Source organism: Aspergillus heteromorphus, assembly GCF_003184545.1.
Source record: "Aspergillus heteromorphus CBS 117.55 chromosome Unknown BO70scaffold_12, whole genome shotgun sequence".
Taxonomy (NCBI): Eukaryota; Fungi; Ascomycota; class Eurotiomycetes; order Eurotiales; family Aspergillaceae; genus Aspergillus; species Aspergillus heteromorphus.
In genome coordinates this window covers 36,779-63,270 of record NW_020290417.1, presented here as the reverse complement: position 1 = coordinate 63,270, position 26,492 = coordinate 36,779, and the positions used below count along the sequence as shown (strand labels likewise).

Here is a 26,492-nt window from a genome sequence, read left to right as displayed (position 1 = left end):
CCCCAATTCCCCTGATTCTCCCCGATCTCCCCAGATCTCCGTGGTGGGAGCGGATGGGTTCGACGCTGCGGCCGGGCTGCGGAACTCACCCGCCGCCTCTGCCCTCCCTTATTTAAGGCCTCATCGTCCGGAATCCAAGTCAATTCAGACACAACTCAATCAATCAATCAAACAACAAAACAACACAATGGCCGGTTTAAATTTCGAGCTCCTCCGTCCGGAGATCAGACAGGACTCTGCCATTGGCGCAGAGATCCATCTCCCAGAGGGCATGTCCATGCTCGATCTCGACCGTCTCACAGAAACAGACAAGGAGAGCCTTCGACAGGCTCTCTTCGAGAACCAGGTTGTCGTGATCAAGAACCAGAAGGGAATAGACCCCACCGTCCTCCCCCAGCTAGCAAGAGTGTTCGACTCGACGGCATCCAACATCCACTCCGCGGGCGAAAAGGCCGTGAGCGACCCCAAGAACATCTTGTCTGCGTACAAGGCTGGGAGAATTCCCCGTGCTCCTCAGGTCGGGATTATCGGGTCGGGCAAGTTCCAGGATTATGAGGGTCTCGATGAGCTGGAGGTTATTCATCTGGTATGTACTCCCTGGTTTGAGTGATATCCTGTCTAACCAGGAGAATACAGGACCACACCATGTTCCATGAAACACCGCTGGGGCCGGAGGAACTGAGTCAGGGATACACTCGCCCGTACCGGTGGCACATGGACACTCCATTTTATGAGCGCCTCCCTGGCGAGGTCACCATCCTGCATTCTGTCCGCGTACCAAACCTACCGGACCAAAAGCTCCAGTTCCCCGAGGGCAAGCACAAGGAGGTCGCAGCCGGTGCGACAGCATGTAAGTTCATGAGGTCCGCTTGGATCTCCAGTCACTGACCTTCCAGTCTTCTCGGGTGCCCGTGCCTTCTCGCTCCTGACTCCCGAAGAACGGGAGTTCGCCTTGAATACGACAGTCACATATGCGCCCCAGGCATACGAGTTTATCCGTCACTGCAAGGGCTCGGATGACGGGCTGACGGTTCCATGCTGGGGTCGGGAAGTCCCGGTGGACAGGTTGTCAGCGTGGACGTGGGAAAATGTGGCCGAACATCCCGTAAGTGGTGGCCCCGACAAGAAACATATTTCGCATCCTCTGATTCATTCCGGGGCAGATGGTGTGGCGCAGCCCCATGAATCCCGACCGGCCCTTCCTGCAGGTCCACGGCTGCTGTGTTTTCAAGCTGACCACCCGCGACCCCCAAACTGGAAGCACGACAGTCATCGACGATGTGGAGGAGGTGCGCAAGATTGTATACAACATGCAGAAGAAGATCTATGCGCCAGAAAACATCTACGCCCATCGATGGGAGGAGGGCGACGTGGTGATCTTCCACAACCGCGGCGTCATGCACAGCATTACGGGGCAGCTGTCCCAGTACCGAGAAGACGAGGACAAGAAGAGAATTCTCTGGCAGTGCACGATGACGAGCAAGACTCCGCCGCAGCCGTTCAGGGAGTATCCCGGGGTCAACGGGAGTGGGTTTGTGAAGGTGTGAGGTTAGAGTGTCTGTTCACCGCTTATTTGATAGAAAATATTGTTGAACCACGTCTCAAAATCATCATCGTCCAAGCTTCGGTCCAAACGGATCGGTAGAGCAGGCCCCACATCTGTTCCAATCGCATGAGGGTCCGACAAGTCCGCAAACACCGGGGTAGTTTCGGATGTCTTGGGCGTAGACTGACTGAGGCGTAGAAACTCGGCGACGGCACGATAGAAATCCAGGTCCGGGTTTGCTTCGGACGAGAAGATGGCATCGATCAGGGCAACCCCGCGCTGGGCGAGAACATCGTTCGTCTGAGCCGCGAGCCGGTTGCGCGCCGCCCAGATGGCTAATCTGAACTCGTTGGTCGCGGGATCCGTGCTGCTCGAGGCACTAACCTGGAAGCAGAGGATGATGGCCGCCGTGACACAGAAGGCCGAATGGGTCCAGACGAAAAAGTCACCTTCGTTGATAATCATCTCATGCTCACGGAGGATAGTTATCGCCGCCGCGACACACGTCCGCCTCGTGTACTCGTAGGAGGGGGACTGAAAGGAGAGAAACAGGAACGGGCGGTGGATCATGATGATCTTCTCTGCGGCGGTGATGGCGAGACTGCGCCGGGCAATCCCCAGCCAGGGGATTTCTGCCTCCTTCTCCGCATCCCGGCCCAGCAGAAAGGAGGGGATTTGTTTGACCACGGACCGCATTCTGTTGTCGACGGAAAGCACATGCTCGTACTGTTCGCGACGTGACCGCGGCTGGCTCATTGGGCCTAGTCCATCAGCCAGCGACGGCATCAGGACTGCAATGTCTCGCAGCACCCAGGTATAGGTGCTGACCGTTGGCACTGTCCGCGGCATCTCAAGGAGGTCGTAGTCATCTGCATTCAGGTGCGGCACGGTGGAGTACTGCATGGGCGAGATGCTGTAGGTGTCGGTGAAAGGGATGGCGAAGTTGTCCTGGATGACCATCTGACACCAGACTCTCTTCCCGACTTCACGCTGCACCGTCTCGATCCAGATTTCCTCCGTGGGGATAGACTTGTCGGAAGAGTCCTTGATGCGATGCAGCCCGAGGCATTCGGCGATGCGCACGGCAGCATTGAAGAGGGTAGCGTTCAACTGGCTGCGGCCCAGATTATGCGCCACTTCCGTGGAGATCACAATGGCCTGCACCGAGTAGAGGGACATATCTTCAAGGAAGTGGTGGGTGTGGAGGGCTTCCACCATGGCGGTCATCAACTCGTCCGCTGGGGGCACCAGGTCCAAGTCGACATCCGCGGAGGCCTGGGCCCTGGCGCTAATCCGTATGGCAAAGACAGTCGAGCTGAGGATGGAAAAGTAGAGGGCCATCCACAGAGGGTGGACTGGCCGGCCTGTCTTCCAGAATATCTCACATTGTTCGAGAAAGGTGGGCGTATGGACGCAATTGTGGTGCCATGCCATGTGGCATAGGTGAAAGCGGATGAGCTTCTCCGCACTGGCCATATCGACCCGGGGGGCATTTGGCACGTATCCGGTCGCCGTGATCGGCAGGCTTCCATGGAGGGCCAACTGGTGTGCAGCATCACTGCTGCCGTACTGACATCCGCACCGGAGATGGGGGAAGCACCCCGCCGAGTCCCGGCCCCATGCCAGATGCTCAATGGCGGTCAGCAAGGATGGGTTCCTTTCGAGATGACCGCCTTCATTGCGGCCAGAGGGCGGCGTTGGCATTGGCATTGGCATTGGCATTGGGGTCGGTGTCGGCGTGTTCACCAGTTGTTGTCGAGGGGCACCATCGTCGGTCCGCAGATGGGCGATTCTGGACCGGACCCTGGATATTATGCCCGGGAGCGGGGAGGTCGCGGGGGTGGAGGCGACGAGGAGATCCAGGTCGGCAACCAGGGAGTGGAGGAAGTCGATCTCCGCGCCGTGGGGGGCGGTGTTTCGCCGCAGCTGGACGATCTCCCTCGAGCAGGTGAGGTTTAACCTGCGACAGCGGGTGCATGGAATGGTTTTGCTGCATTTGCGCTTACTTTTGGTGCACTCTGGATGGTCGGTCGGTCAGTCCAGCCAGGCCGACTGCCTCGCGACGCGGGTGGACTCACCTCGGCAGGCTAGCGGCTGGCGCTGGGAAACGCGTCGCGATGGGGTGGGAGCATTGGACGCTAACGATGGATCCATGTCAGATGGGGGATCCAACAGAAGGGCGAGAGGGATGAGGAGGAGAGAGACTGGGAGAGGTAGGAGGAAGGAAGACGACGCGGGCGAGTTTTTCCCGCTGCCCCGCCCGATGCATAGTTGTGCATAGTTAACTTTAACACACAGAGACTGGCTGAGTCAAGCATGCATCGGCAGGGGATAACTGATGGTGCACAATCCGTGCTAAGTATCGATCTTCGATGCATCGATGACTGGCCTGGTCGTGTATCCGCTGTATGACGATAACACCGCAATCGATCGAAATTCTTCCGACCGGTGGATTCCCTGCCTCTGGCCTCGATCCCTCACCTTCTGGATCCAACGGCGCTTACTGTCTCTGCTACGGACGCAACAACGCCAGCGTTCGTGTCAAACCGGCCCTTTTGCAGGACCGGGATATCGCATAGTCCAATAATGGGCTCCATTATCCGTCCGACCGGCAGTTAGCGCTTAGCACTGCCCCCTTTCGCACCAATCATACCCTTAACATTCCCCAGTGTGATGATGATGATTGTGATGGGGATGGAGATGGGGTTTCTGACAGCGGGTCGGCGCAACATTCACGGCCTCCCGCGTGCCGCTATCGAGGGTCCCCACTAAACCGAGCGTAAGGCTTCATTCATCTTCGTCACACAGGTGGGAGTATCTATGTTTGGTAGGTTCGGATGACGCTCCCTCTTTCCATAAATCAAGACCTGATGGAGCTGCCAGGGTCGGGATGCTGGGTAGGTCGAGGTGGTGGTTGTTCTGGGACCCACCGGCATTAGGGCATCACGAACCCCCATCTCACCACCATCCAGAGTCTCCCACTCAGGTCCTCTCAGTCTGATTATCGATCAAATCATTTGCATCCCCTTCGACCCGCCGATTGGCCCCTTGACCCTGTCTGCTAGACGCTCGATCTGACCACGCCGGCTAATGCTGGGACGGGAGACGCCCGGCCAGCCCGAACGAAGCGCCCCGCCAACCCCGGGCTACTGCAGGATGCATGAGGCCGTTGGCACAATGGCAATGGCCTGTCTGGCCTCCAGTTCAGCCAGCTTTAAATGCCCTGTCTGACCCCCGATCCCCCCCCTATCCATCCATCACCACCATCACCACCACCACCACCACCAAGCCCTTAAACCACCCCCCCCAAAAAACAACTTAAGATACAACATGAACCTCCCCACCTCAACAACAGATTACTCCCACCTCCTCAACGACCCCGAAGAACCCATCCTCCCCCTCCCCACCCTCCCCGTCCCCATCTCCCGCAAAATCAAACAATTCGCCTTCTTCCGCCGCAAACTCGACCGCCTCGTCGCCGGCGACATCACCCCCCTCGACGCGGCCCTCGACTTCGACGCCTGCATCACCGCCGCCGCCAACCAGCGCCACGAGGCCCTCGCTGCCCGGCTGAAGGACGCGCGGACCCGCCCCCTCGCCCACCGTCCGGACCCCACGCCGGCCCGGATCTCGAAACCCCTCGAGATCGGGCCCGATCCGATCGCCTCCGCGGTCTTGTTGTTGGATTTCGTCGCGACGTATTGCTCGTCGGTTCCCCCGTGGTGTCCAGCCCAGGAGAGGCTGGTGGCCTTTGTGGCGGCGTTGAAGGCCTTGCCCGTGCATGGGGTGTTGGACGGTCCGCCCCCCGAGGATCCGGCGAAGCCGCATCATCGCGTCTGGTTGTGGGCGTTTGAGTGCACTTGGCTGGGCGAGATCGCGGTGGAGGGCTTCGAGTCTGTCGGGAGGGGTATGTGGCGACTCTACCGCACCCCTCTGCCTCCATGAAACGTACTGGAACGGCTGGCTGACGGACTATTAGAAAACTGTCACTGCGGCCCCGACTTCGCCATCCCCGGCAGCGAGAAACAGCTCCGCTGGCGGTACCTCCAATCCGCCGTGGCGCGCATCACCGCCGCGGGTCTCCTCGACTGTCGCTCCGTCTGTGCCCTCGAGTACCTCGTCCCGACGAGTCCCCGCTATCCCGATATCAGGAACGAGGAGATCGACTGGGCCCATGCCATCAGTGGGGATGTGCTGGCTAGCGCCGAGTGGATCCTCCGTCCGGGAATGGGGCGATACGTCTTCGAGCAGTGTCTGCGGCGCGAGACGGTGGACAACCCCACGCAGATGTGGAGTCAGGAGCGCTGGGTGGGTTGGAAAGAGCAGTTCCGGTCCGTGGTGCAGCACCCGCGCGTGACGGCGCAGGCGAGAGACGTCTCCTGGGCCATCCTGCAGCAGATGCTGGCCGTCGAAGAGGAGTATGTCCGCCAGTTGTGCGTGCTGTCCCTGTATCCGTCTCCATATCCGTGTTTTCCACCTTCATCTTATGTCCCATTGGGCTGAGACCGATCCAACGCTATTGATATAACCAATCCTATTGTGAAAATAACAGAAACCACTGGGCCGGATGCAACGGTGTACTGTCAAGGGAGATACCCACGAGGGCGCAATGCCAGGCATGTAAGTATCTTGCCCCAGCGACGAGAGGTCATTCAGCTCCAGCTCCCACGTCTCCGTGTTCACCCCCGCACGCCTGCCAGCACCCGCGCGGAGTCCGATCCCACCGTCGCGTACGCCTCCAGCTTGAGGTCGGACGAGGGGAAGCGTCCCCACCGGGTATCCGGTCATGTTCTGGTCGTAGTACTTGTATACCTGGTAAAATCAATCTTATGTCAATGATCGCACGTCTCAAGCTGAGATGGTGTGTCAGTAGCCGTAGTCAATCAGAACATATCGTAGGCAGTGTAACCCAAAGTTATGATTGTGATTGGCGAGTGAAGGCATGTGGTGGTGGCGATAGCCCACATTCCAGACAGTCTATCACGTTAGCTGCCACGCATCCACCCGCACCAAGCACTCAATCTAACATCTAAAAGACAGAATCTATGTAATCCAAAAACCCTAATAAGCCCCAGAAGGGCATACTATCAACCCAAACTCCATCAACGCCGCCCCCCCCCCCAATCGCCTGACATGGAAAAAAACAGACCATCGCACTGATATATACAATCAAGGGGATTAAATGGCCTCCCAGTCCATGGCATCGACGATGAAATCCCAGTCCTCCTCCCCACCGCCCGTCTCCCCCTCGCCGGTGTTCTCCCCATCCCCTTCGTCCATCCCAACCACCCCCTCCATCCCATCCAGATGCGCCCTCGCCACGAGATACGCCTCCTCCAGCCCCTGGAAGATCACCGTCAGGATGCGCTCGAAATTATAGCTCGCCAACGGGGCCACTCCGTTCTCGCGGTTCTTCCTCCGCTTCCACATCTCCCGCTCCGCCTCCCGTTCCGCCTTCGTCATATCCGCGCCCTTCCAGCGATTGCGCAGTTCCTTGGCCTTGTGGAGTTGTTCGTGGACTTCCCCGTGGCCCAGCACGGGGTGGAGCGGGCTGGCGGGGTCCTGGAGGGCTTCCAGGACGTTGGCGTGGTAGCGGTGGGTGGCGGCGAGGCCGACGTTCGGGGCCGGGGTGGAGGCCCGGCAGGCGGAGGAGATGGTGGTGCCGAAGACGCTGAGGAGGTGCACGATGGCGCGTTCGAGCAGAGCGTAGTACTCGTGGAAGTCGATCTTGAACATGATTTCGGCGTGGGAGACGTCGATGGCGCCGTGAGCGGGGGAGAGCGTCGCCAGGCGGTAGCCTTCGGCCAGGAAGGGCAGCTTCCATTTCAGGCGAGCGACGATCTTCATGAAGCGGGTGAGGTCGGTGGGAGGGGAGGAGGAGGAGGAGGAGGAGGGGGGTGGGGAAGAGTGGTGTTGGTGGTGGTGGTGGTGGTGGTGGTGGTGGGGGGGGTGAGGGTGTGGGCGCACGGCGGACGGGCGATCGCACAGGGGATCGCGAGGGGTGTCGTCTGGTGTTGGAGGGGGTGGAGATGGGGGTCGGGGTCGGGATCGGGGTCCTGGTCAGTTTGGGGGCGCCTGGACCAGGCGCCCAGCGAGATTTGAGCAGGTCTGTCATGGCAGGGGCATCATGGTGGTGGTGGTGGTGGTTGGGGTTTGGATGATTCGGGCTGTTGGATTGCCGGAGGGTTGGCGGGCGCAAGAGGGACGGCTGACTAAGGCGGCCGTCGCAGGCGCCGTTCATTGGTGGGGGGGGCATTGTACGGAGTAGATCGAGGAGAATGTATGGTATCAGGAAAAATATTGTCGCAAAACTGTAGAGGTGAGACTGAACAGTGGACCGGAAGGCGGAGGGCGGCATCTATATCTATATATTGTTGAGTTCTGCTTCACTCGAGTGCGGATCTTACCTTGACCGTCTTCAAAAGATCAAAGGAGCCCTCCTGAATTACTACTATAGATCGGAATGACTCCGCTGGGGGAAAAAGCAAAGGTAAGAAAATGAACAAGACAAAGCGACATATTCCACCTCCCCCGCGACATCAATGCCTGGACCATTTATCGGTATCTATCAACAAGTGTCTAACCACTGCAGTTCTCGAGGATGTACAGGATCCCAATCCAGTCCCCCCGACACTAAAAAAAAAAACGTATCCAGATATTGATCAATTACTTAGTATATAATCTACCCATAACCAAGATTCCGTGGTATAACGTTCTCTAACATGCGCCACCGAAAATAAGGGGAAAAAAAAAAAAAAAAAAAAAAGAATCCATGAAAGAAACAAAGGAAAACAGAGAGAGCCACCCAAAACCAAACTCCGTTAGAACCGTTCGTACCGTCCGCCCATCTCCACCAGGTGCACCTCACTGGTCGAGTCGCGCTGCGACCGCGTCGTGTAGTCCACCGAGATGTTGACCGACTTGGAGATCTTGGTTTTGGCCCCGGACTGCCCGCGCTCGTAGGTGTTGCGCCCGTACGTGTGGGCGTTGTCGCTGCCGGACATCCCCGGTACACACCGGGCGAACAGGGCGCGCGCGGCGGGAAGGCAGGTGGTCAGGACGGCGATCTGGGTTTCGATGACGGACCAGTGGATGAGGGGCTCGAGACCGGCGGTCTCGTTGGCGCCCATGCGGTTGTCCCAGAACACGACGGTTCGGATGATGGCGATGATGGTCAACCTGTTCGCGTCAGATATGCCGAGAGCGGGGGTGGGAGAGGAAGGGGCTTACACGAGACCCATCATGAACATCATCGCCACGGTGACCTTCTTCATCGTGGGCAGCTGCAGCTTGCTGACTTCGTAGACCGGCAGGCACACGATGACGACGTCGACGAAGATGTTGACCAGGCAGTGGACCAGCACGGCGTCGTTGAACTGGATGCACGTGCCCGGGTAGAGGTCCGTCCATCCATCCCAGTCCAGGTGCACCGGGGTGCAGCGCAGCAGATCCACGATGGCGAAGGTGATCCCGATGGCGGCGTTGATGGCGATGAGGGCATGGGCGAGGGTCCGGAAGGTGCGGGACTGGAAGATGCGGAGGAGGAAGAGCAGGACGGAGATCTTGGACAGCGAGATCTGGAACTTGTACATCATGGCCAGGCCCTCGAAGTATTTCAGGATCAGGGTGATGTTGCCGGCGGAGATGTCCCAGATGTTCTGGCCGAAGCCGAGGGAGACCATGTGGGCATTGACGATGTAGACGGCGAGTCCGAGGACCTAGATAGCCGCGGTTAGCGGACTCGTCGCGTGCGCGGGACCAGGGACGGTCCTGGTCTCGGTCTCGGTCTTACCCAGGCAATCGAGATCGTGGTGTCGTCCGGGCCCCAGCCCCCGGCCAGTTTGCCCACCTTGGCCGCCAGGCGGATGAAGAAGAAGATCGAGGCGAGGATGAGCGGGACGAGGGTGGCGGGATCCACGACCAGGGGGGCCGGCTTGATGTGCAGGTCGCAGAACAGTTCGAACGCATGCTTGGTGACTGTCGGGGGGGGGTTAGTCGGCGGGCAGTCGGGGCTGCCGTCCGGGCGACTCACTGTAGTAGTCGGGGGTGGTGCAGTTCGTCGACGCGCACAAGACGAGGTCCGAGGAGGCGAGCGAATCCGTGCAGAGACAGGAAGCATCCGTGATCGCGCAGGTGGAGGAGATGCTCTCCTGACAGGCGATCTGAAGGAAGGTCAGCAGCGGAATTGGATTCCGGGCAGGCTCCAGGCTCCAGGCTGCAGGCTGCAGGCTCCAGGCGGCAGCGGTCCAACTCACGGCACAGTCAGGGAAGGCGGTGGTGTTGGAAGTCGCGGAGACGGTGACCGCAAGGGTCACCAGGATGGCGAGCAGGCACGAGGGGAGCTTCATGGTCGGAGAGAGAGGAGGGGGGGGGGGGGATGCAACTCCAACGAGCAGCATCCCAGGGCAGTAAAAGAGTCGGAGAATCGAGGGGCTGGGGCAGAGGATTGGTCCCATCCACCCTCCACCCTTTATAAGCCGGGCGGGCTCGTGGCCAATCTCCACGCGGATCTGAAACGGCAGTCGACCTTCGTCAGGAGCAAGCTTTTCACCTGGGCCCGGTTCCCACCACAGTGGTCCAGATCTCCTCCCGTCGATCATGGATGGACAACTCCCGGCGTATCGTCTAAACGGGACGCATGTGGGAATGGGGGACGGCGACTCATTCGGTGACGGTCTCCGGGGGGGGGAGGGGGAGGTGCCGAGTTTAGTCAAGTTTAGGCAGGCTCAGGCTGGCTGCAGTCCGGGAGGGCACGATGCATCGCAGTGTGTATCAAGATAGGATAGTATCTACTGCGTGAGTGGGCGTTGGATTGTGGTTTTGCACCGTGGATTGCGTGAGACACCGGCGTTTACCACGGCCAATCCGCGAGCGCAGCCATGGGTCGGTGATCGGCCACTGGGCAGCGTCCCAATCTTTCCCAATAATAATAATAATCTTGGCGCGACGGTTCCTTGGAGAATTCTTGGGTGCCCCACTGCTGCTCGGATCTGACGCACGAGTTGGGAATATCCACCGACGCCTGGCTCGCCGGGCCCAATCAGCGGGCGCGGCTTCGCAGGCTAGGTTGCAGATGCCGTTTTTCCTCAAGTCCTTAGTCGGCAGCCCCGACGACCCTGTGCGTCTCCCGCCCCAGGCCTGACGCCGCCGCGACTGAAAAACGCGCCTCAGCCTTGCAGAGGAGCCGGAAAAGTAAGTACCTGCCTGGATCCACGCCATCGGGGGGACCAGACCGACCCGGGCAACAGGGCATCGCACCTGCCTCTTTCATGGGGGACAGTCCGGCACTAGTCCATCGTGGTGTCGCGCGCGGGGGGCGGCAGCAGACCGAGAGGCAGACAGCGTTTATCTAGACAAGTCAAGTTAGTAGTAGTTGTTGGTGGTGGTGGTGGTGGTCCGTGGGATGGGCAGCTCCGGAGACCGGAGGGGTACGGAGAGGTGGTTCTGGAACAATCATATATCCAATCATCGACTGGGAGGAATAAACTAATAAGCTTACCTTTAGCGTGCCAAGCACCGGCTCGTTTGGGATTGAATGGGAGGGATCTCACCGCCTGCCTGTCCCGGCCAGTGGAGGCAGGGGTAAGCCCTAACTGCCGACCCGCTAAGCCCATCCCGGCCTAGTGGCCACGTGGGAAGGGCGGCCTGCAAATTCCCACGGCTCGTGGGTGCCTGGGCAGCCAGGCTGCCAGGGGCATGGGTGCCTCGGTACTTGACTGTCGGTCTGACTGTCTGATACCCGGCTTGTCTGGCATCTCCCCCATTGCCCCCATCTTCCTCACGAATTCTGCTCCTGCCATCCATCCCGACTGACAGCACTGCACATGGCCCGATCTTCAACGGACTGACATCTCTCCTTTCCCCCACCCCCCTTGTCATACCGTCGACGCTCGACCTCGGGGAACCGCAGCCGTGCAGCCGTGCAGCCGTGCAGCCGTAGAGCCATAACGGCCTCGGTGGATCACCGAGCCCTCCTCCTTCCGGACAACCGGCGGGCGATCCCCCCAAAAATAGCTGCCTGGGCGGATAAATAATATAAGGAGCAGGACCTTCTCCTCGCTGCCGGCTGATAAACAAATCAACCAATTCTCGATGCCTTGGCCGATCTGGCATCTCCGACCAGGGTTGATAGGAGGTGAGATCGGGCTCCATCGTGAGATTGCGCCCGAGAGACACCCAGTCTCCACGGAGTATGCCACAGGCACGGTATCTCCTCATGCCCCCTATATCCAGACAGGACTGCGCTTGTGTATGGTGTTTCGTCATGCAGCCCCCGCCTGAACAGATCAGACGCCCGACATTTATCCGTTCTCTTTTCGTGCCCAGTCACGGAACACAACCGGCTCCACCACCACCCACCATTTTTTTTTCTCGCCTTTGATATGGGACAGACTTCATCCACAATATCCCTGCGTCGCAGCACGGTCACCGGTATCGCTGCCATGTCGAAAGGAATGATAAGACCGGTCTGTCAGCTGGGAAAGGCGCACGCTCATCCATCCGATGCTGGTAGCTACGGCACCTGTGCCAAAAAACTGGCCCGGCCCTAGCTCCTCTCGGCTACTGCTTGTTTCTGCTTCCTGCATCCCCGCCCCAATCCCCCAACCTTCGGTGCGCGAGTCATGGTGGCGCATGGCGCAGGCAGTGGCAAAGAGGTCGCTGGCCAGGCCTCGGTGACGATGGGGAGCGCTGGCTGGGTCGACCGCGTGATCCGGTTTTGTCAGCTTGGCTCCTGTCGAGTGTCTGACTTGTCGAGTGAGTCGTGACACTGACGGCATGGTCGGTGGTGGGCACAGCCATCCGCGGGGAAGTTAATGCTTCGGCCGACTTTGGCTGCCGGCGAAGGTTGCAGGTCGGGGCCGACGTCGAGTCATGGTGTCCTTGAAATCCGGTTCTGGGTGAATTGTTATTTGGCACGGACGCGATAGGGAATTCTCCGCGGTCCAAATCATACGGGGACGTAGGTAGACACCACGTGGCCTTAGGCGTTCGATAGTATTCTGTGTCATCCTTGGGAGCGAGCGTGAGGTATCTACACCGAAACGAGTTTCATGGCCGACTGGGTGTGCATAGCCAAAAAGTAGGGCCACGGCAGAGGATCAACAAGGATGGACAAGGGTCAACATACTGTGTGTTTAGGCCCGAAATTATAAAAGCAGTACCCTCGATAACTATCATTTGCGCAAGACAAAACCCGTATCCCTGCTTCGTCGGATTCATCTAAATCGGCTTTCCGGTTTTCCGGGAGAGAAAGAGAGAGAATATGCTGGGAGTTGTATCTTGGCAAGGAATGACTCGAGGCTGTGAACAGGCCTTAATGGTTCGACTCCACATCGACACCCGTGGGACGAGATCTCGTCTAGGCCAGATAGACGAAGCATCAAGACAGACAAGGTGACCCTCCCACTTACAATGTTCTCGTGACATCCTTTCGGTCTATAGGTGTCGCTGAAGTTGAAAGAAATCCGAAAAAAATCATATCTGCATTCATACATAGTCCTGATCTCATGAACACCAACCGACCAACAAATGATGTATATTATAATACAAGACTGCAGCGCCGCGGCTGCCACCATTCCTCCATATACAACCCTCTGCCGGCTCCCGACTCCCATCTAAGGCAGAGACAGGAACAGCTCCTTCATCTTGGGGAAGTTGGGAGTTCCCAGACCACTGGCGGGGTCCCATCTATGCATTGTTAGCCTGTCGTTCTCCATACGGACTGGGTAGAGGGGAATAATGGAAGAGGATGCTCACCCCTTGATGGCGCTGAAGCCGTAGGTGCCGCAACCGGCGTTGGTGCCGTTGGTGATGTCGTTGAGAACCTCCGGGTGCGCGTACAGGGTCGGGTTGACGAAGCCGACGGGGCCCTTGCCGATGGCGAAGCGTTCCTCGTTGATCTAGATTCATATCGACTTGGTCAGCAGGGCGTCCAGACGGAGGCGGACAGGGCAAGGAGAACACTCACCAGAGTCAGGACGGAGGCGAACAGAGGGGACGCCAGACTGGATCCGTACCAGTGGTAGTCATAGCTGTCCATGTAGGCGCGGAAGTTGGCGCCGTTGGCCGCGACGTCCGGGTATCCACGGCCCAGACGGTTGAAGCGGCCCTTGGTCGTGTTGACGTCGACCTCGAACTCGGAGTAGTAGGGGTACGTCAGGTTGGCCGTCTCGAAGTACTTCTCCACCGCGGCCTTCTGGTACGACGGCTGGGGGAAGTAGTTGGAGAAACCACCGGCCGTGCTGAAGTTGGAGGCTGTGCCACCCAGGTTGGCGTGCATCACACTCTCGCTGTCGTTCACCGTCTGGTAGCCGTACAGCATCGTGCCGCCCACCGAGGTCACGTACGGGCAGTTGGACGGGTACTGTGGGTTGAAGATCAGGCCATCGGGGCCCAGGCAGCCGTTCTCGTCGCCGTCACCCGCGAAGGATCCCACGCCGTAGTCCCCGGACGCGAACAGGATGGAGTGGCCCTGCAGAGCGAGCTTCATGAACTCGTTGCACTGCCGCTTGGTGTATCCGACGGGGAGATCGGCTTCGGCCTGGCCGTACGAGGCGCTGATCACGTTGGTGGGCTTGTAGACTCCGCACTGAAGCTTTCCTGCAAGGGGTCAGTCTTGCTCAGGCTGGTCCGGGGGGGGGGGGGGGTGTCTTGACCGTTGTAGCCACCGGGGCGGTTGTCAGGGTACACAGGGTCGATGGCTGGGTCGTCTCCGGTCTCACCGTACGCGGTGTAGCTGCAGTAGGACTGTGGCTGTTAGCCAGGAGGAAAAGTGTGCCAGGGAGTGGAAGACAGACCCCATCAAGAGCATCGAGGAAGGTGTTGAACAAGTTGGTGGTTTCGACCTCGACGGGCTCATACAGGTTGTCGTCCACCTGGTACAGGGTGACCGACTGAGGGTACAGCAGCGAGAAGCTAACTGGTCAGTATCATGAATGCACCCCAGGAATATCGAATATCGGCCGACTTACGCCATGTCAATGTCAATATCCGATTCACCGGTGTTGAGAGAGCTGTTCGACGCCACGCCGTACTCGGCACCATCGATCATAGCCGGGATGGGGTACGTGCCCTGGGGAACCCAGGGGGCATACTCCTGGTAGAAGAGGTCCAGGTCGGACTTGGCGAAGTAGTCGCCCTGCTCGTACAGGCCGAGGCTGTTGCCCGGGGTGGCCTTGTCGGCGTCGGGGATGTGGTACAGGGCCTTGATGCACGACGGGGTGATGTTGTAGCCACAGGCTTTGAGATCGTCGGGCAGGAACTTGGCCTGGGGGGGCAGAGGCTGGGGGTGCTTGTCCAGGGCAGCCGTCTTGGCCTTGCTGGAGTGTCCCAACTGCGAGGCCCGCTTGACCTTCTTGCTTCTCTTCACCACCTGGGTCATCTTCACGCCGGGGGTGATGTAGTCGACGTGCTTCTGGATGTGCTGGGGAAGGTGGTACCTGGCCGGTCAGCTGCCACTGCCCATCAGGATGATGGGTGCACTCACTCGTCACAGCCCACCCGGATGCGAGCACTGGCCGCATTCTCGTGCTCGTGGAACTCGGCCAGCAGCAGCCGCTCGGCCTCGTGCGCGTAGGCATCGAAGGCGAGCCAGCCCTTGTTGTCGGAGTGGACCACGCGCGACGACTCGATGCCCGAGGCGATGAGCCACTCGCGGACGGCCTCGACGGCCTCCTGGGACGGCGCAAACATGTCATGCACCTCGTCGGAGGACCAGTACTGGCCGTATTTGGTGGAGGTTGGGTCCGAGCTGTCAATCGTCAGCTTTGTCTCGACAAGACGATCACTCGCAAGGAACGCAAGGACTGTCCCCAGATATACGGAGTAGACACATGTCCTACTTACACTTCCATCAAGAACTCGTCACCCTTGTCCAGGTTGTTCTGGGCGAGACCAATGCGAATGGGCAGGATGGCATCACTCTCGACGCGAGCGCCCTTCACCCAGTCGGACGCGGGCTGGTGACGCTTCTCGTGCAGGACATGCTTGACGGAGGTCGGGACGGCCTCGGAGACGGCGGCGATGGCCAAGGCCACGGCGAGCTGACGGACCAACATCGTGACGACTGCGTTGATGGCTTGCTTGCGACTTCCGACCGACACGACGAGGGATCGGCGGGGTGGGAGAGTTAAATACCAGACGCAGTCTCGCAGCAGGTCCGTCCGGAGTGGGCCCTTGCAGCTGCGGATGTGAGGGCTGATTGCGACATACGACTCACCACCACACCGCCGACAGCAATCTACCAGCCGTAGTCCGATTGGAGGATGCCGTGATGGTGCCTGGAATGCTGGATATGCGGGTTGCCAGGCGGTCATCAGGTTGTTGCGGGGGGACTCAGCGGCTGCTCCAATGATGGCGGATACGCCGTGGATAGCTTCGCGCTAGGGCTGGACGGGGCGACGCAGACCCGGCTTGAAGGCAGCTTATCTGCCCGCTAATTGCGCCATGCCAGCGCTAGCCCTGTCGCTTCAGCTAGTCGCTCGTTATCGGCCACGACCATTCGCCGCGGCGTGTTGACCCGTCCTGCCACCGGGATAGGACCGGAGGCCCGATGGAACGAATGATAAGACATGAGCATGCAGAACGGTTCTGGCATGCTTCGTATTCTCGAAGGATGCACGGCTGGATTACCTGCGTCGTTGCCAAGATCCCCTTGGTGCAATGCTGCGAACCTGCATCGCAGGACCGCTCCAAAGGATCGAAGCTCGACGACCCTAGCTGGGGCCAGCAGTCACGCATGCATGAAGCCAACCGTCAAAGTTCTGATCCTCCTGGAAGAGAAGGGATCTGTGGAACTGTCTTACGTATCTTCCGGCACTTGCGAGGGTGAGACATATGAAGTTCCCATCGTTCGTGATAGCGACAGCCGGTCTTCCCGGATCGATAGATAAGTGACGCTCATGATAATTGAGGTTCATGGACGGTGCTCCGGCGGAGTCTCGCGGGGGAAATCCCCGCACGAGCTCTGCGAGTGGATCGAGAGTGGATACACTCGGTCGTGCTGGAGAGTGTCTTGTTGCCTGGTGGCTCGGCGTCAGAGGAGGTGGTGCTGGGGGTGACCATGCCACCATCACCTCGTGGATAATCTGTACCTCCATCTCGTGCTCACAGTCTGATCGGGCCCGCCGATCAGTATGCCTGATTGCTATTGTCGACAAAAACAAGGCGGATGGACCCTCGGGATCGCAGCTGTCAATTAAGCCCTGGGGGTGAGAACCGGAAGAAATAGTGACATGATATGACGCGCTGGCGTGATACCAGAAACATGGAGGAGAGGTGTCTGCCTTTCCCAGGATTGACCTAAGCAGGAAGTTCGCATTTTGACCTCAATGGTCGTCTTGTCAAAAAGGATGACAAAAAAGGAACAGAGGCCTTCAAGCGCGAAACAACAGTGACACGGGGGTCTACCGCGAAGAGGACAATAAGTACCAAAGACAGGGGAACGTGGTGGTGAGTTGGGACTGATTCGAGGTCCACACGCATTGCACATCACAGCAATCCAATCGACACCTCAACGACTTGGATGTGTTTCCTCAAGTTACGCGAAGGAGGTCTAGGTGCTGTGGAGAATGTTACGTGGGGGGGGGGGGGAAGCTAATGGAAAGGCAGTGAATACCAAAGGCTCAGGACCATCAATTCGTATATACTTATTACAAACAACTGCGAGGAACATGCTCAAACCAACTAAGTATACCACGTCACCTCCGGCACCTCCCCTAGGAGGGCATACCGCCCCAACTCGCGATTCTTATACGCGACGGGGTCATGCAGGGTATGCGTGCGAATATCCCTCCAGAACCGATCCAAGCCCACCTTCAACGAGGTCGCCCGCGCCCCCGTCACCTCGAAGACGCCCGCCGTGACCCGCAGCCCGACGTCGGTGGTGACGACCTTGACGCTGGCGATCCATTCGGCGACCTCGCCGCGGTGCTGCGGCGTCAGGGCCGGGCGGTTGGCCGAGTGGTCCCGGTAGAGGGCTGTGAGGTGGTCGCCCGCCCGGTCGGCCAGGGCTTCGGCGGCGCGCAGGTGCGCGAAGAAGTTGCCGTAGCGCTCCAGGATGTAGAACTCGTCGGTCGCGGAGGCCTTGTTGTCGCCTCCGAAGGGCCAGGCGCGGGTCGAGGAGACGGTGTATTTGGAGGCGAAGTCCAGCGCGCCCTGCGCGATGCCGAGGTAGAAGTTGCTGAAGACGAGTTGGATGCTGGAGGGTGTCAGTGGATGATACTGAATCTTACAAGAAGGCGTTGGACTCACGTGGGGAGCAGCAACCCTGCAAAGGGAATCTTCAGCACCTCCTCGCGGGGTGTCTGGGAGCTGGCATCCCATCCCAGGGCATCGGTCCACGGCGCGCGCACATTGTCGATCTTGACGCCCCCCGACTCGGTCAACCGCAGCCCGATGTTATGCCAGTTATGCGCGAACTGGATGCCCGGCTGGCGAGTCTCCACCAGCGCGAAGATATGCTCGTCCGTGCCGGCCAGGACGCCCTCCAGCACCGTCACATCCGACACGACGCCGCCCGTGTTGAAGAACTTGGCCCCGTTGAAGACGATGTGGTCCCCTTCGGAGGTGATCCTCAGGTCGCTGTCGCGCGGATTGACGGCCCCCCCGACGAAGTAGTTGTTGGTGAGGATCCATTCCTGGATGCGCTCGGCCTGTTCGGGTGTGCCGACGACGTTGGCGGTGGTGGACCAGAGGAGATGGTAGCCGAGGAGCATGCCGATGGAGCTGTGGTCCGATCATTGATAATTAGCATCCATCATTGTACTCATCCCACAGCCAGGGGGGGGGGTGGTTCATCATACCCATCACCCTTGGCCACCTCGCGGATGGCCTGATAGCCCACCGACCAGGGCTGCTCGCCGCCGCCGTACCTCTTGGGGCCGAGCAGCTTCAGCAGCCCCGAGTGTTTCAGCAACACCACCTCCGCCCGCGGCGATTTGTTCTCCTGGTCGCGCTGGGCTGCATCCTGCCCCAGAACCGCGGCGACTTCCCGCGCCCGTGCCAGCCAGGCCTGGGGGGAGTCGGGGAGGGCCGCCCACTGGGCCTGGTAGGCGTCGTAGACGGCGGGGTCGGTGGCGGGGACGTCTTGGGTCATGATGGGAGAGTGGATTGGCAGATAGAAGTGAATGCCCAACTGGTATGCAGCGGGGAGGGGGTATATATGATCGCAGCGACGCGCATCTCGGCCGACAGGGCGGTGGTATACGTGATCGGATGCGATGCGGTGTCTCAAAATTATGCGATGGCGCATGAAGCTTAGAAATGACGCGCGGGAAGCACGCCATCTGCAGCCCCGAGGGAACCATCCCACCACCCATGCACGAATGGTCCCGGTCGCATCTCCAATTCGTCAATGCCCCAGGGGAATGTCGTTATCGCGCCGCATATGACACAATACAACAATCCACAAGCGGCGACTGCGATTCTGGAGGGGCTGGTGGGAGGAGGGGGGGGGAGGGGGGTTACAAAGAAGTATACTATAGTGGTCTAGTAGGGCTACGCTACCCCATAACCTTAGTTGGATGAACTGCACTAAACTCGATGGTCCATTCCCCCACCAAACAACCCCTCTATATTCCCCCAGTAACTTAACTAATGATTCGCTACTACCCCCCGTGGCTCCGAGTGTATTATATCGACCGAAAGAAGGCAACTACGCGACAGCTCAGCTCCCCATCCTCCTTTACTCTGCCGTCTTCTTCCTCCGCGCAAAGTACCGCGACGTGTCCCCCAGAGGCAGATCCACCAGACTATCCTTCAACAGGAGATGAAACACAATATACCATCCGATCAGCCCCGCCACGAAACAGAACACGCCCCCGGACTTGCGCAGCGCCACGGCCGACGCGGCATGTCCGTCCGCTTCGGCGAAGTAGCTCGCCGCCACGGTCAGGAAGCCCAGGTCCACGAGGAAGAAGACTAGAATGTAGGCCAAGTTGCTCGGCAGGGAGGCAATCAGGAAGGTGAACACGAAGACCGTCCACAGTATCATGAAGAATCCCAGCGCGTTGTTGTACTGCGTCGTGTCGTTGCCGTAGGCTTGGGACACCCCGAAGGCGGGGGTGAGGATGGCGCCGTATCCGGCGTAGAAGAGGCCTGGGATGGTGTTAGGGATGTTGCCAATGGCTGGGGAAGAAGGAGGGAGATGGAAGAGACGGGACACACCGAATGCACTAAAGACGGTGTACGCAAAGCCGTTTCCGATGGACAGTTCCCACTGCGCAGTCACCACCAGCCCAAAGGCCGCGATGAAGAAAAAGTTCCCCACGAAGACGTTGTCCACCGTCACCCCGCGCCATTCCATCAGGCTGAGGGACAGCGTCGTCAACGTGGTGCCGAATGCGCCCAGCGCCAACGCGGACTGGCGGCGTTAGCAATGGGACCACCGGATGGTGGTGAACAGCTTACCCCTGCCCCAAGCGACTTGGGGGGTATCGCCACGGTTGCAACGGAGCCCTGGCGCTCGATGTCGATGTTGTCCGAGACATTCTTCGTGCCTATCGTGCCGTCTGCGACTGCGGGAGGAGACATTGTGGCTGCGGGTGATGGCTGTCTGCAAGAGTTGCGGAGATCGTATCTTCAGCCCGTTGACCGGGATTTCGCAAGCGAAGACAATCCCCGGCTTAATTATCTCCTGACCAGATCCCCCAGATCCCAGGCCCCCGATGGCACCATCCGGGGTTGTTGTGACGAGCCGTGCGCGGGAGAAGGTCGGCGGGGGTCTGCTCGGGATCGACAGAGACCATGGACGAGCAGAGGCCGCCATGCAGGTTCCGACCAGAGACGCTTATTGCCGCCAGAGGTCTGGTCCGGACAACAATGGAGCTGCTCTAGGCCGACGGAGCGTGCATGGCTCTCGGGCGAGAGCGGGTGATCGCCGATGGCCTCATCGGCTGGCCGATGAGGTGCTTGTCTCGATTTTAGGGCTAACCTAACTGCGAACCAGGCACAAGCTCATCCATTGGACTTTGTCTCGTCCACTGTCGCTCCGAGGCGATTGTCTTGTACTCATAGTGCCGTGGGGTGACGCCTTCCACCATCGTCCATGTGTTGGGAACGATGTCGCAGTCGCATCTGCCGAAGCAGACACCGGCGTCACCAAAGTTGCAACCGGCAGCGTCTGCCAACCATGCAGTCGGGGCAATATGGTAGTACGCCGTGCAGACGTTCCCCGGGACGCCCAGACCATCTTGCTGCATGAATGGCGATTTCGACAAAAGGAACTGTGATCACCAGTTTTCGGCGGCTAGCAGAAATATTGTACTTGCAAGCGAGGGCCTCGGCGCGTGGCTTCTCATACTTGACAGACGAGCCTCGAACCGAGTCGAAGCAATGACCAAGCATTGGACATGAGATGCCCTTGCACGTTATCCCGGCAGGGACCTGCCTGATACCATTCTGGAGGCATATTCTGGCATGGGTCACCTCACTCCAGTGTCTCCCATCAGTCACGGGGGCACGCAGAGGCCTCTTCCAAAAAGGATGACACAGTGGTGGCAAATCACCATCAGGGCACAGGCCGGTAATGTGTCCAGGTTACATCTCGGCCCCCGGTTAACCGGATCGACAACTCGTGCATTAGCTCCCTTACCAAGGCTGTCAAGGTCAAGGCACATGCTCGTCCTGTCAGGCCTGCTGGGTACAGAGATCCGATTCGTCACGGATTGCTTTCCGACAAGGCGCGGCCCGACAGCGCTCTCGAGTCGATATAACCGACTTCATCCGGGAGAAAACCTATGGATGCCGCGACTCTGTTGACAGTCCGACGATGTGCAAGGGGGGAACTTCTCCGTCTAAGCTCAAGCGACCGGCTTTTCCCGCTGCGTCGGGGTGGGTTCAGCCGAGATCAGAGGTTCTCGGTGGACACCGTTCTCGAAACGAGGGACTGGCTGCTGCGAATAGCTCACTCCTGGCGTGGGAAGGGAGGGTACTCTGTAGTGCCTGAACAGTGTCTTCAATCAATCCCGGGGGTCACGTCAACTGCGACATCCAGGTCAACGAACTGCGCAAATTCACCAGCGAAGCGGTCAGTTGGAGGGGCTAGACGACATCAGGCTGTTTGGGACGGGGTCCTGGGGGGGGGGGGGGGGGGTTGATGACCATATCTGCATATTGGGTCTCCACCTCTTGGAGAAACTTCACTCTGGGCTAACCTCAGTTCGAGGGAGGACCTCTTACCCGAAACTGATTCTACTCTCGTCCGACCCTGCCGTGCATCAACGGTGGCAGCACCACCGAGGTATCCGGGCTGCAACCGAAGAACCCGCTTAACGACGGGTCAGACAACCCAGCCAACAACCCGGACGGCTTTGACATTGCCAACTCGACCTGTCGACCGTCCGCAACGTCACGTCGCGTTACCTTCCTCGGTCTTCCGTATCCTGCGGAGGACCCGGGCGACGTGCAGCCGCCGGATATCGCTGACTCGGAATTGCGTGGGACGACAAGCGACACGTATGATCCGGTCGTGGTCGAACCTCGACTGCGGGGCAGACGGGTCGTGCGGCATCCCTTTGACTGGCTTCGATGATAAATCGCCGTCGGGCAAAAAGCAGACGAGTGGTGCGCTAGAGAATCATACCCCAACCGATCTGGGGTGGGAAATCATCGGGCTGGAGGCTCGGATGTGACCCGGTGGCCTGTTGTGGCCGACAATGGAGAGCAGCTCGGCTGTGGGACCGATATGTGAAGTGTTTTTTTTTGTTTTCTTTTTCACTCTGGGGGCTATCGTATCAGATTGTAAGACCAGCCCGTGTCTCATTTCCGGATGGTCCTGTGGGTGGGTGAATGGGGAGAGGGAAAGGGTTTTCATCCCCCGCAACCGCGGCCAGAGCCGTCAGCAGGGAAAAGCGACAACAATGGCAGCATTCTCCCCTCAACCCCCCCCCCGCATTATTCGACATCACTGCTTTCTGCTTAGACCCGTGGGGGAACCGAATCCTGCAAGCCCAGGGCCGGGATAAATCATACCCGCGGAGACCCCGGAGTGGAGATCCCCAGACATGGTGCGGACCGGCCATCGAATCGCCGTCGAGGGGAGAGGGTCAGTCGGAGACTAGGGCACAGGCTAGGGTCTGGGCTGCTCGTCTACTGACGTAACTGGAACTTGGCATGTTGAATCTTCTTCACCTCAGCCCAACCATTTGGGGTGGATGAAAAGCCCTCCTCTGCGTCCGGGGATGAGGTATATAAGAGGGTGTCCGGTACCCCCCGGCTTGAGTGAGAGGACAGAGCTACAACACAGGACAAGATACACAGGATAGAGAGCATCTTCACCATGAAGCTCCTCGGATCTCTCTTGCTGGGGGCGCCTCTCGCCCTGGCTCTATACGAGCCCCCCTACTATGCCAACCTGACCTGGGAGCCCCCGCGCACCCTGTCCAACTGGTCCAACCTGACCGTCGAGACCCAGACGGGCACCTTCATCGGCTTCCTGAACGATACCTTCCCCAACGTGCGCCAGTTCCTGCACGTTCCGTATGCCAAGGTTCGCAGTCATCCATCCATCGACTCTGGCATCCCATCCTGACCTCCTCTAGCCTCCCACCGGAGACCTGCGCTGGATGCCGCCGCAGAAGCTGGATCCGTCTAGCCGCAAGTACGACTCCACCCGATATGGACCGGGTATGTGCCTCCAGATGCTCGACTCTCCGTCACTCGCTGACCCGTCCTTCCCGCAGGATGCCCCCAGTATGTGACCGCGCCAACCTCCATGTGGAATGAGTATGCGCCGTCCAACTTGCTGCTCAGTCTGGGCGAGGACCTCAACCAGGGCTCCGTGGCGTGGTCGACCTCCGAGGACTGCCTCTCGCTGGCCGTCTGGACCCCTGCGTATGCCAACCGCACCTCCAAGCTCCCCGTCGCGCTGTTTGTGACTGGTGGAGGAGGCATCACCGGGGGCATCGATATCCCCTCGCAGCTGCCCCCGCCGTGGGTTTCGCGCTCGCAGGAGCACATCGTGGTGACCATCAACTACCGCAGCAACATCTTTGGCAGTATGGCTCCGTTTCCCTTCCGATGTCCCTATTCTCCGTCTAACCCGTGCCTCGCAGACCCGAAATCCCGCGCCCTCAAGGAAACCTCGCTGACCCTGCTGGACGTGCGGGCGGCGGTCGAATGGGTGAAGGAAAACATCGAAGCATTCGGCGGTGATGACGAGAACATTATGGTCGGTACTCCCTCGCGTAACCAGGTTCCAGGTTCCAATATCCAAACCTAACTGTCGACAGCTCTGGGGCCAATCGCAAGGTGCCGCCCTGACGCACCTGTACACCCTCGCCTTCCCCGACGACCCGCTGGCCGTCAAGTTCGGCGTCATCTCGCAGCCCCCCTCCGTGACCATCGACCTGGACACCGCGGGCGACGTGTACGAGGACTTCGACATCGTCGCCAAGGCGCTGGGCTGCAACTATGGCGACGATGCTGAGGCTGAGCTCGAGTGCATGCGCCTGGTCTCCTGGGTGCAGATCGAGGAGTACATCAACCGCTACTCGGGGTCGCCGTCCATCGCCTTCACCAACTATATCCGTGAGTTGTCTGCCCCCGTCTCTCGGATGCTGTCGCTGACCATGCTGCCCAGCCGACGAGAAATACATCTTCTCCAACGAATCCGAGCGCTACGCCACCGGACAGGTCGCCCGCGGACCCTCCATTCGCTCTGACGCGGCCCGCGAGGATGCCTCGGACAACACCACCTCCGTGATGATCAGCGAAGGCGAATGGGACTGCCGGGCCGCGATGGATACTGCCCTGCGTCGGTCCATCGGGCTGGACACGTACCGCTACTTCTGGGGGGGCAACTTCTCCAACATCAGCCCCGTCGGCTGGCTCGGGGCCTACCACTGGTCCGACCTGCTGCTGATCTTCGGCACGTACCGCGACCAGGCGGGCGATATTCCCCAGCTGGAGGTGGACACCTCCGAGTCCATGCAGGATCACTTCCTGGCGTTCTTGAAGGATCCCAACACGGTCAACACCACCGTGGGCTGGCCTGCCTTCGATCCCGAGGGCCCGAACGGGGGCGAGATCCTCGAGTTCGGCAAGGGGGATCCGGTGCACACCATCACGGGCGACTGGCTGGATGGGGGGTGCTACAACTCGTCCATTCCTTTCCGCATCTGGGGTTGATCTGACCCTGGTGACGAGTATTGTCTGCTTCCAATTCTGTGCATGAATCATGACTACACGTTATCCCTTCTCGTGACACCCTCCCGAGCAATAATCAACATTATGTCCTATACTCTGTATCATCCTATCAAATCCAGTCTCAATTCTCATTAAGCGTACCAGATCCCATCTCCCATACCCCATGTCCCATAATCGGTTCAATACCTCGGCTCCGCGTCCCTGGGAATCCCCAACAAATCCCCCACAGCCCTCCCCTCCAGCCACGCATCCATCGCCCGATACAGCGCAAAGAACGCCTCATTATCCATCGTCGGCAGGTCCCCCAGGATCGGATGTCCCAGTCGCGCCTGCGCCACCGCCAGATACTGATACCCCTTGGGGTACCTCTCCAGCTCGGCCGCGTCGAACGTCGGCACCGTGTGTCCGTCCGCGGGCGCCACTCGGTCCTTCTCGTAGAATAGCTTGATGTACACCACCTTCCATTCGCCGTTTTGCTTGACGCAGAAGTTGATGAAACGGCAGTCGCAGTCCACGTCGAACTCGACGCCGTCCCAGGAGAAACGCTGGGTGATTGTGGCCTTCATTTTGCCGATCGCCCGCCCCGTGGAGGGGTTGAGGTCGACCAGCGTGCCGTTCTCGCGGTGCATGATGTGGTCGCCGTTTGCGCGGCCTTTGATGGATACGGAGATGAAGTCGTCGATTGGGAGGCCGCCGCTCCAGGCTGGATGGGTCAGCTAGAGTCGGGATGGATGGATGGATGAGGTTGGGGGACGAGTGGGGACACACTGGTGAAGACGAACGCGCCGTCCTTGACGAATAGATCGCGGTAGTGGTTCCATTCCGAGGCGTCGCGGTACACGGGCCAGCCCTTGCACAGCTCGGACACGCAGTAGCGGTCCAGCATGGCCGACTCGGGGCCGTTGATGTGGCTCCATACCGTCGGTTGGGTCTCTTTCTCGGTGATGTTGTAGACCATGGTGCTGAACCCTGATGTACCGCAGATAGTGTGTGCTGTTGTGGAACAGAGATTTCTTATGAGATGTCTTTTTCAGGTCAGGTCAATCACCATAGTCAGTCGCACTCCTAAATTACTGATTTTAAATGGATGTTGGCCATGACATCATTGTCTCACGCGAACCTGATAACACCGTTCCGCAGCATCCGACTCAAGGCTTGCCACAACTACGTACCAATCTGCCCTTTCGTGTCCATCAGGAGGGTTGTATAACATCATGGCGACGCATGCTCCTTCATGAGATGGACGAGATCAAGACGATGTGGTCATCCCACGACGCCACTCGGGGCTGTACCTGGTGATCCACGGGCGCATCGGGGGCCAAGTCCACCGTTCCGGCTCCTTTATCCGAGCTGCAGTCGTGACTGCTCTTGCGAGGCGACAAAATGAGAAAATAACCAGACAACCCCGATTTATGAGGATGGGCATCCAGACTAACCCCCCAAAGGGAGAGAGAGCGCGACTCGGGGCGGGCCGGGTCCGCCCCCTCGCCCACCCGGTCGGTTCCGAACGCTCGTTGCCTGCCTTGGTGCCTGAGGCGAGCAATGAGCATCACTGAGGTTGGCATTCACTGCCATGCAATGAAAACCACATCGGAGCAGACAGGGCCTTCATTTCCGGATCTATGATGACGGACCTTGCTGAAAATCCCGAGGACTGCCAGGGGAGTAACACCGCAGATGTGACCGCGGTGCCGGATACGGGAATATATTCCCACTCCCAACGCCGGTTACCTTCATGCGGAACAAATCCACGTCAAACCCTCCTTTTCCTAGTAATCCCCTCCAGCCAACTGCCAACACG

General features: G+C 59.2%; 11 protein-coding genes across 11 annotated transcripts; 3 read left to right on the top strand and 8 right to left on the bottom strand.

Moving 5' to 3' along the window:
* Positions 1–127: 127 nt before the first annotated feature.
* On the top strand, positions 128–1,595 carry BO70DRAFT_379599 (TauD/TfdA family dioxygenase). The gene is made up of 4 exons (XM_025545357.1): positions 128–586; positions 637–850; positions 897–1,105; positions 1,164–1,595. Exons 1-4 carry the CDS (start codon positions 188–190, stop codon positions 1,545–1,547), a joined length of 1,206 nt encoding a protein of 401 aa, XP_025399289.1. The 5' UTR covers positions 128–187; the 3' UTR covers positions 1,548–1,595.
* BO70DRAFT_291690 (uncharacterized protein) lies at positions 1,550–3,700 on the bottom strand (the record flags this gene model as incomplete). The annotated part of the gene is made up of 2 exons (XM_025539395.1): positions 1,550–3,564; positions 3,625–3,700. The coding sequence occupies 2 exons, from the start codon at positions 3,698–3,700 to the stop codon at positions 1,550–1,552; spliced, it is 2,091 nt and encodes a 696-aa protein (XP_025399288.1).
* Positions 3,701–4,858: 1,158 nt separating this feature from the next.
* Positions 4,859–6,154, top strand: BO70DRAFT_362013 (DUF3632 domain-containing protein). Its single transcript, XM_025543185.1, has 2 exons — positions 4,859–5,453; positions 5,526–6,154. Exons 1-2 carry the CDS (start codon positions 4,877–4,879, stop codon positions 6,047–6,049), a joined length of 1,101 nt encoding a protein of 366 aa, XP_025399287.1. The 5' UTR covers positions 4,859–4,876; the 3' UTR covers positions 6,050–6,154.
* A 570-nt stretch (positions 6,155–6,724) lies between these two features.
* BO70DRAFT_387200 (uncharacterized protein) lies at positions 6,725–7,661 on the bottom strand (the record flags this gene model as incomplete). Its single annotated transcript, XM_025545891.1, has 2 exons — positions 6,725–7,554; positions 7,628–7,661. The coding sequence occupies 2 exons, from the start codon at positions 7,659–7,661 to the stop codon at positions 6,725–6,727; spliced, it is 864 nt and encodes a 287-aa protein (XP_025399286.1).
* Positions 7,662–8,367: 706 nt separating this feature from the next.
* Positions 8,368–9,894, bottom strand: BO70DRAFT_405033 (CFEM domain-containing protein; the record flags this gene model as incomplete). Its single annotated transcript, XM_025547095.1, has 5 exons — positions 8,368–8,725; positions 8,777–9,264; positions 9,339–9,523; positions 9,579–9,708; positions 9,802–9,894. The coding sequence occupies 5 exons, from the start codon at positions 9,892–9,894 to the stop codon at positions 8,368–8,370; spliced, it is 1,254 nt and encodes a 417-aa protein (XP_025399285.1).
* Positions 9,895–13,161: 3,267 nt separating this feature from the next.
* BO70DRAFT_405029 (S53 family peptidase) lies at positions 13,162–15,603 on the bottom strand (the record flags this gene model as incomplete). The annotated part of the gene is made up of 8 exons (XM_025547094.1): positions 13,162–13,234; positions 13,304–13,446; positions 13,515–14,146; positions 14,203–14,299; positions 14,344–14,461; positions 14,518–14,985; positions 15,033–15,296; positions 15,392–15,603. 8 exons carry the CDS (start codon positions 15,601–15,603, stop codon positions 13,162–13,164), a joined length of 2,007 nt encoding a protein of 668 aa, XP_025399284.1.
* A 1,565-nt stretch (positions 15,604–17,168) lies between these two features.
* On the bottom strand, positions 17,169–18,693 carry BO70DRAFT_362009 (thermophilic desulfurizing enzyme family protein). Its single transcript, XM_025543184.1, has 3 exons — positions 18,349–18,693; positions 17,798–18,271; positions 17,169–17,744 (listed from the first exon to the last, which is right to left on the bottom strand). The coding sequence occupies exons 1-3, from the start codon at positions 18,639–18,641 to the stop codon at positions 17,231–17,233; spliced, it is 1,281 nt and encodes a 426-aa protein (XP_025399283.1). The 5' UTR covers positions 18,642–18,693; the 3' UTR covers positions 17,169–17,230.
* Positions 18,694–19,133: 440 nt separating this feature from the next.
* BO70DRAFT_362008 (uncharacterized protein) lies at positions 19,134–20,042 on the bottom strand. Its single transcript, XM_025543183.1, has one exon. The coding sequence runs from the start codon at positions 19,848–19,850 to the stop codon at positions 19,230–19,232; it is 621 nt and encodes a 206-aa protein (XP_025399282.1). The 5' UTR covers positions 19,851–20,042; the 3' UTR covers positions 19,134–19,229.
* A 131-nt stretch (positions 20,043–20,173) lies between these two features.
* On the bottom strand, positions 20,174–20,745 carry BO70DRAFT_396308 (uncharacterized protein; the record flags this gene model as incomplete). The annotated part of the gene is made up of 2 exons (XM_025546598.1): positions 20,174–20,439; positions 20,490–20,745. The coding sequence occupies 2 exons, from the start codon at positions 20,743–20,745 to the stop codon at positions 20,174–20,176; spliced, it is 522 nt and encodes a 173-aa protein (XP_025399281.1).
* Positions 20,746–22,758: 2,013 nt separating this feature from the next.
* BO70DRAFT_34759 (alpha/beta-hydrolase) lies at positions 22,759–24,931 on the top strand. The gene is made up of 6 exons (XM_025541593.1): positions 22,759–23,033; positions 23,086–23,170; positions 23,227–23,541; positions 23,599–23,714; positions 23,776–24,073; positions 24,126–24,931. The coding sequence occupies exons 1-6, from the start codon at positions 22,824–22,826 to the stop codon at positions 24,671–24,673; spliced, it is 1,572 nt and encodes a 523-aa protein (XP_025399280.1). The 5' UTR covers positions 22,759–22,823; the 3' UTR covers positions 24,674–24,931.
* Positions 24,871–26,092, bottom strand: BO70DRAFT_405019 (nuclear transport factor 2 family protein; the record flags this gene model as incomplete). Its single annotated transcript, XM_025547093.1, has 2 exons — positions 25,460–26,092; positions 24,871–25,394 (listed from the first exon to the last, which is right to left on the bottom strand). The coding sequence occupies exons 1-2, from the start codon at positions 25,647–25,649 to the stop codon at positions 24,871–24,873; spliced, it is 714 nt and encodes a 237-aa protein (XP_025399279.1). The 5' UTR covers positions 25,650–26,092.
* Between the last annotated feature and the right edge of the window lie 400 nt (positions 26,093–26,492).

Excerpts from the sequence above, each read along its gene's own strand:
- BO70DRAFT_379599 (XM_025545357.1), top strand. The coding sequence starts at position 188 with ATGGCCGGTTTAAATTTCGAGCTCCTCCGTCCGGAGATCAGACAGGAC. Across the intron at positions 851-896 it reads CGCAGCCGGTGCGACAGCAT|TCTTCTCGGGTGCCCGTGCC; the intron begins GTAAGTTCATGA and ends CTGACCTTCCAG. Across the intron at positions 1,106-1,163 it reads AAAATGTGGCCGAACATCCC|ATGGTGTGGCGCAGCCCCAT; the intron begins GTAAGTGGTGGC and ends ATTCCGGGGCAG.
- BO70DRAFT_362013 (XM_025543185.1), top strand. The coding sequence starts at position 4,877 with ATGAACCTCCCCACCTCAACAACAGATTACTCCCACCTCCTCAACGAC. Across the intron at positions 5,454-5,525 it reads CTTCGAGTCTGTCGGGAGGG|AAAACTGTCACTGCGGCCCC; the intron begins GTATGTGGCGAC and ends ACGGACTATTAG.
- BO70DRAFT_362009 (XM_025543184.1), bottom strand. The coding sequence starts at position 18,641 with ATGACCCAAGACGTCCCCGCCACCGACCCCGCCGTCTACGACGCCTAC. Across the intron at positions 18,272-18,348 it reads GAGGTGGCCAAGGGTGATGG|CTCCATCGGCATGCTCCTCG; the intron begins GTATGATGAACC and ends ATCGGACCACAG. Across the intron at positions 17,745-17,797 it reads GCAGGGTTGCTGCTCCCCAC|CATCCAACTCGTCTTCAGCA; the intron begins GTGAGTCCAACG and ends GACACCCTCCAG.
- BO70DRAFT_362008 (XM_025543183.1), bottom strand. The coding sequence starts at position 19,850 with ATGGAATGGCGCGGGGTGACGGTGGACAACGTCTTCGTGGGGAACTTT.
- BO70DRAFT_34759 (XM_025541593.1), top strand. The coding sequence starts at position 22,824 with ATGAAGCTCCTCGGATCTCTCTTGCTGGGGGCGCCTCTCGCCCTGGCT. Across the intron at positions 23,542-23,598 it reads CCGCAGCAACATCTTTGGCA|ACCCGAAATCCCGCGCCCTC; the intron begins GTATGGCTCCGT and ends CGTGCCTCGCAG. Across the intron at positions 23,715-23,775 it reads GTGATGACGAGAACATTATG|CTCTGGGGCCAATCGCAAGG; the intron begins GTCGGTACTCCC and ends AACTGTCGACAG.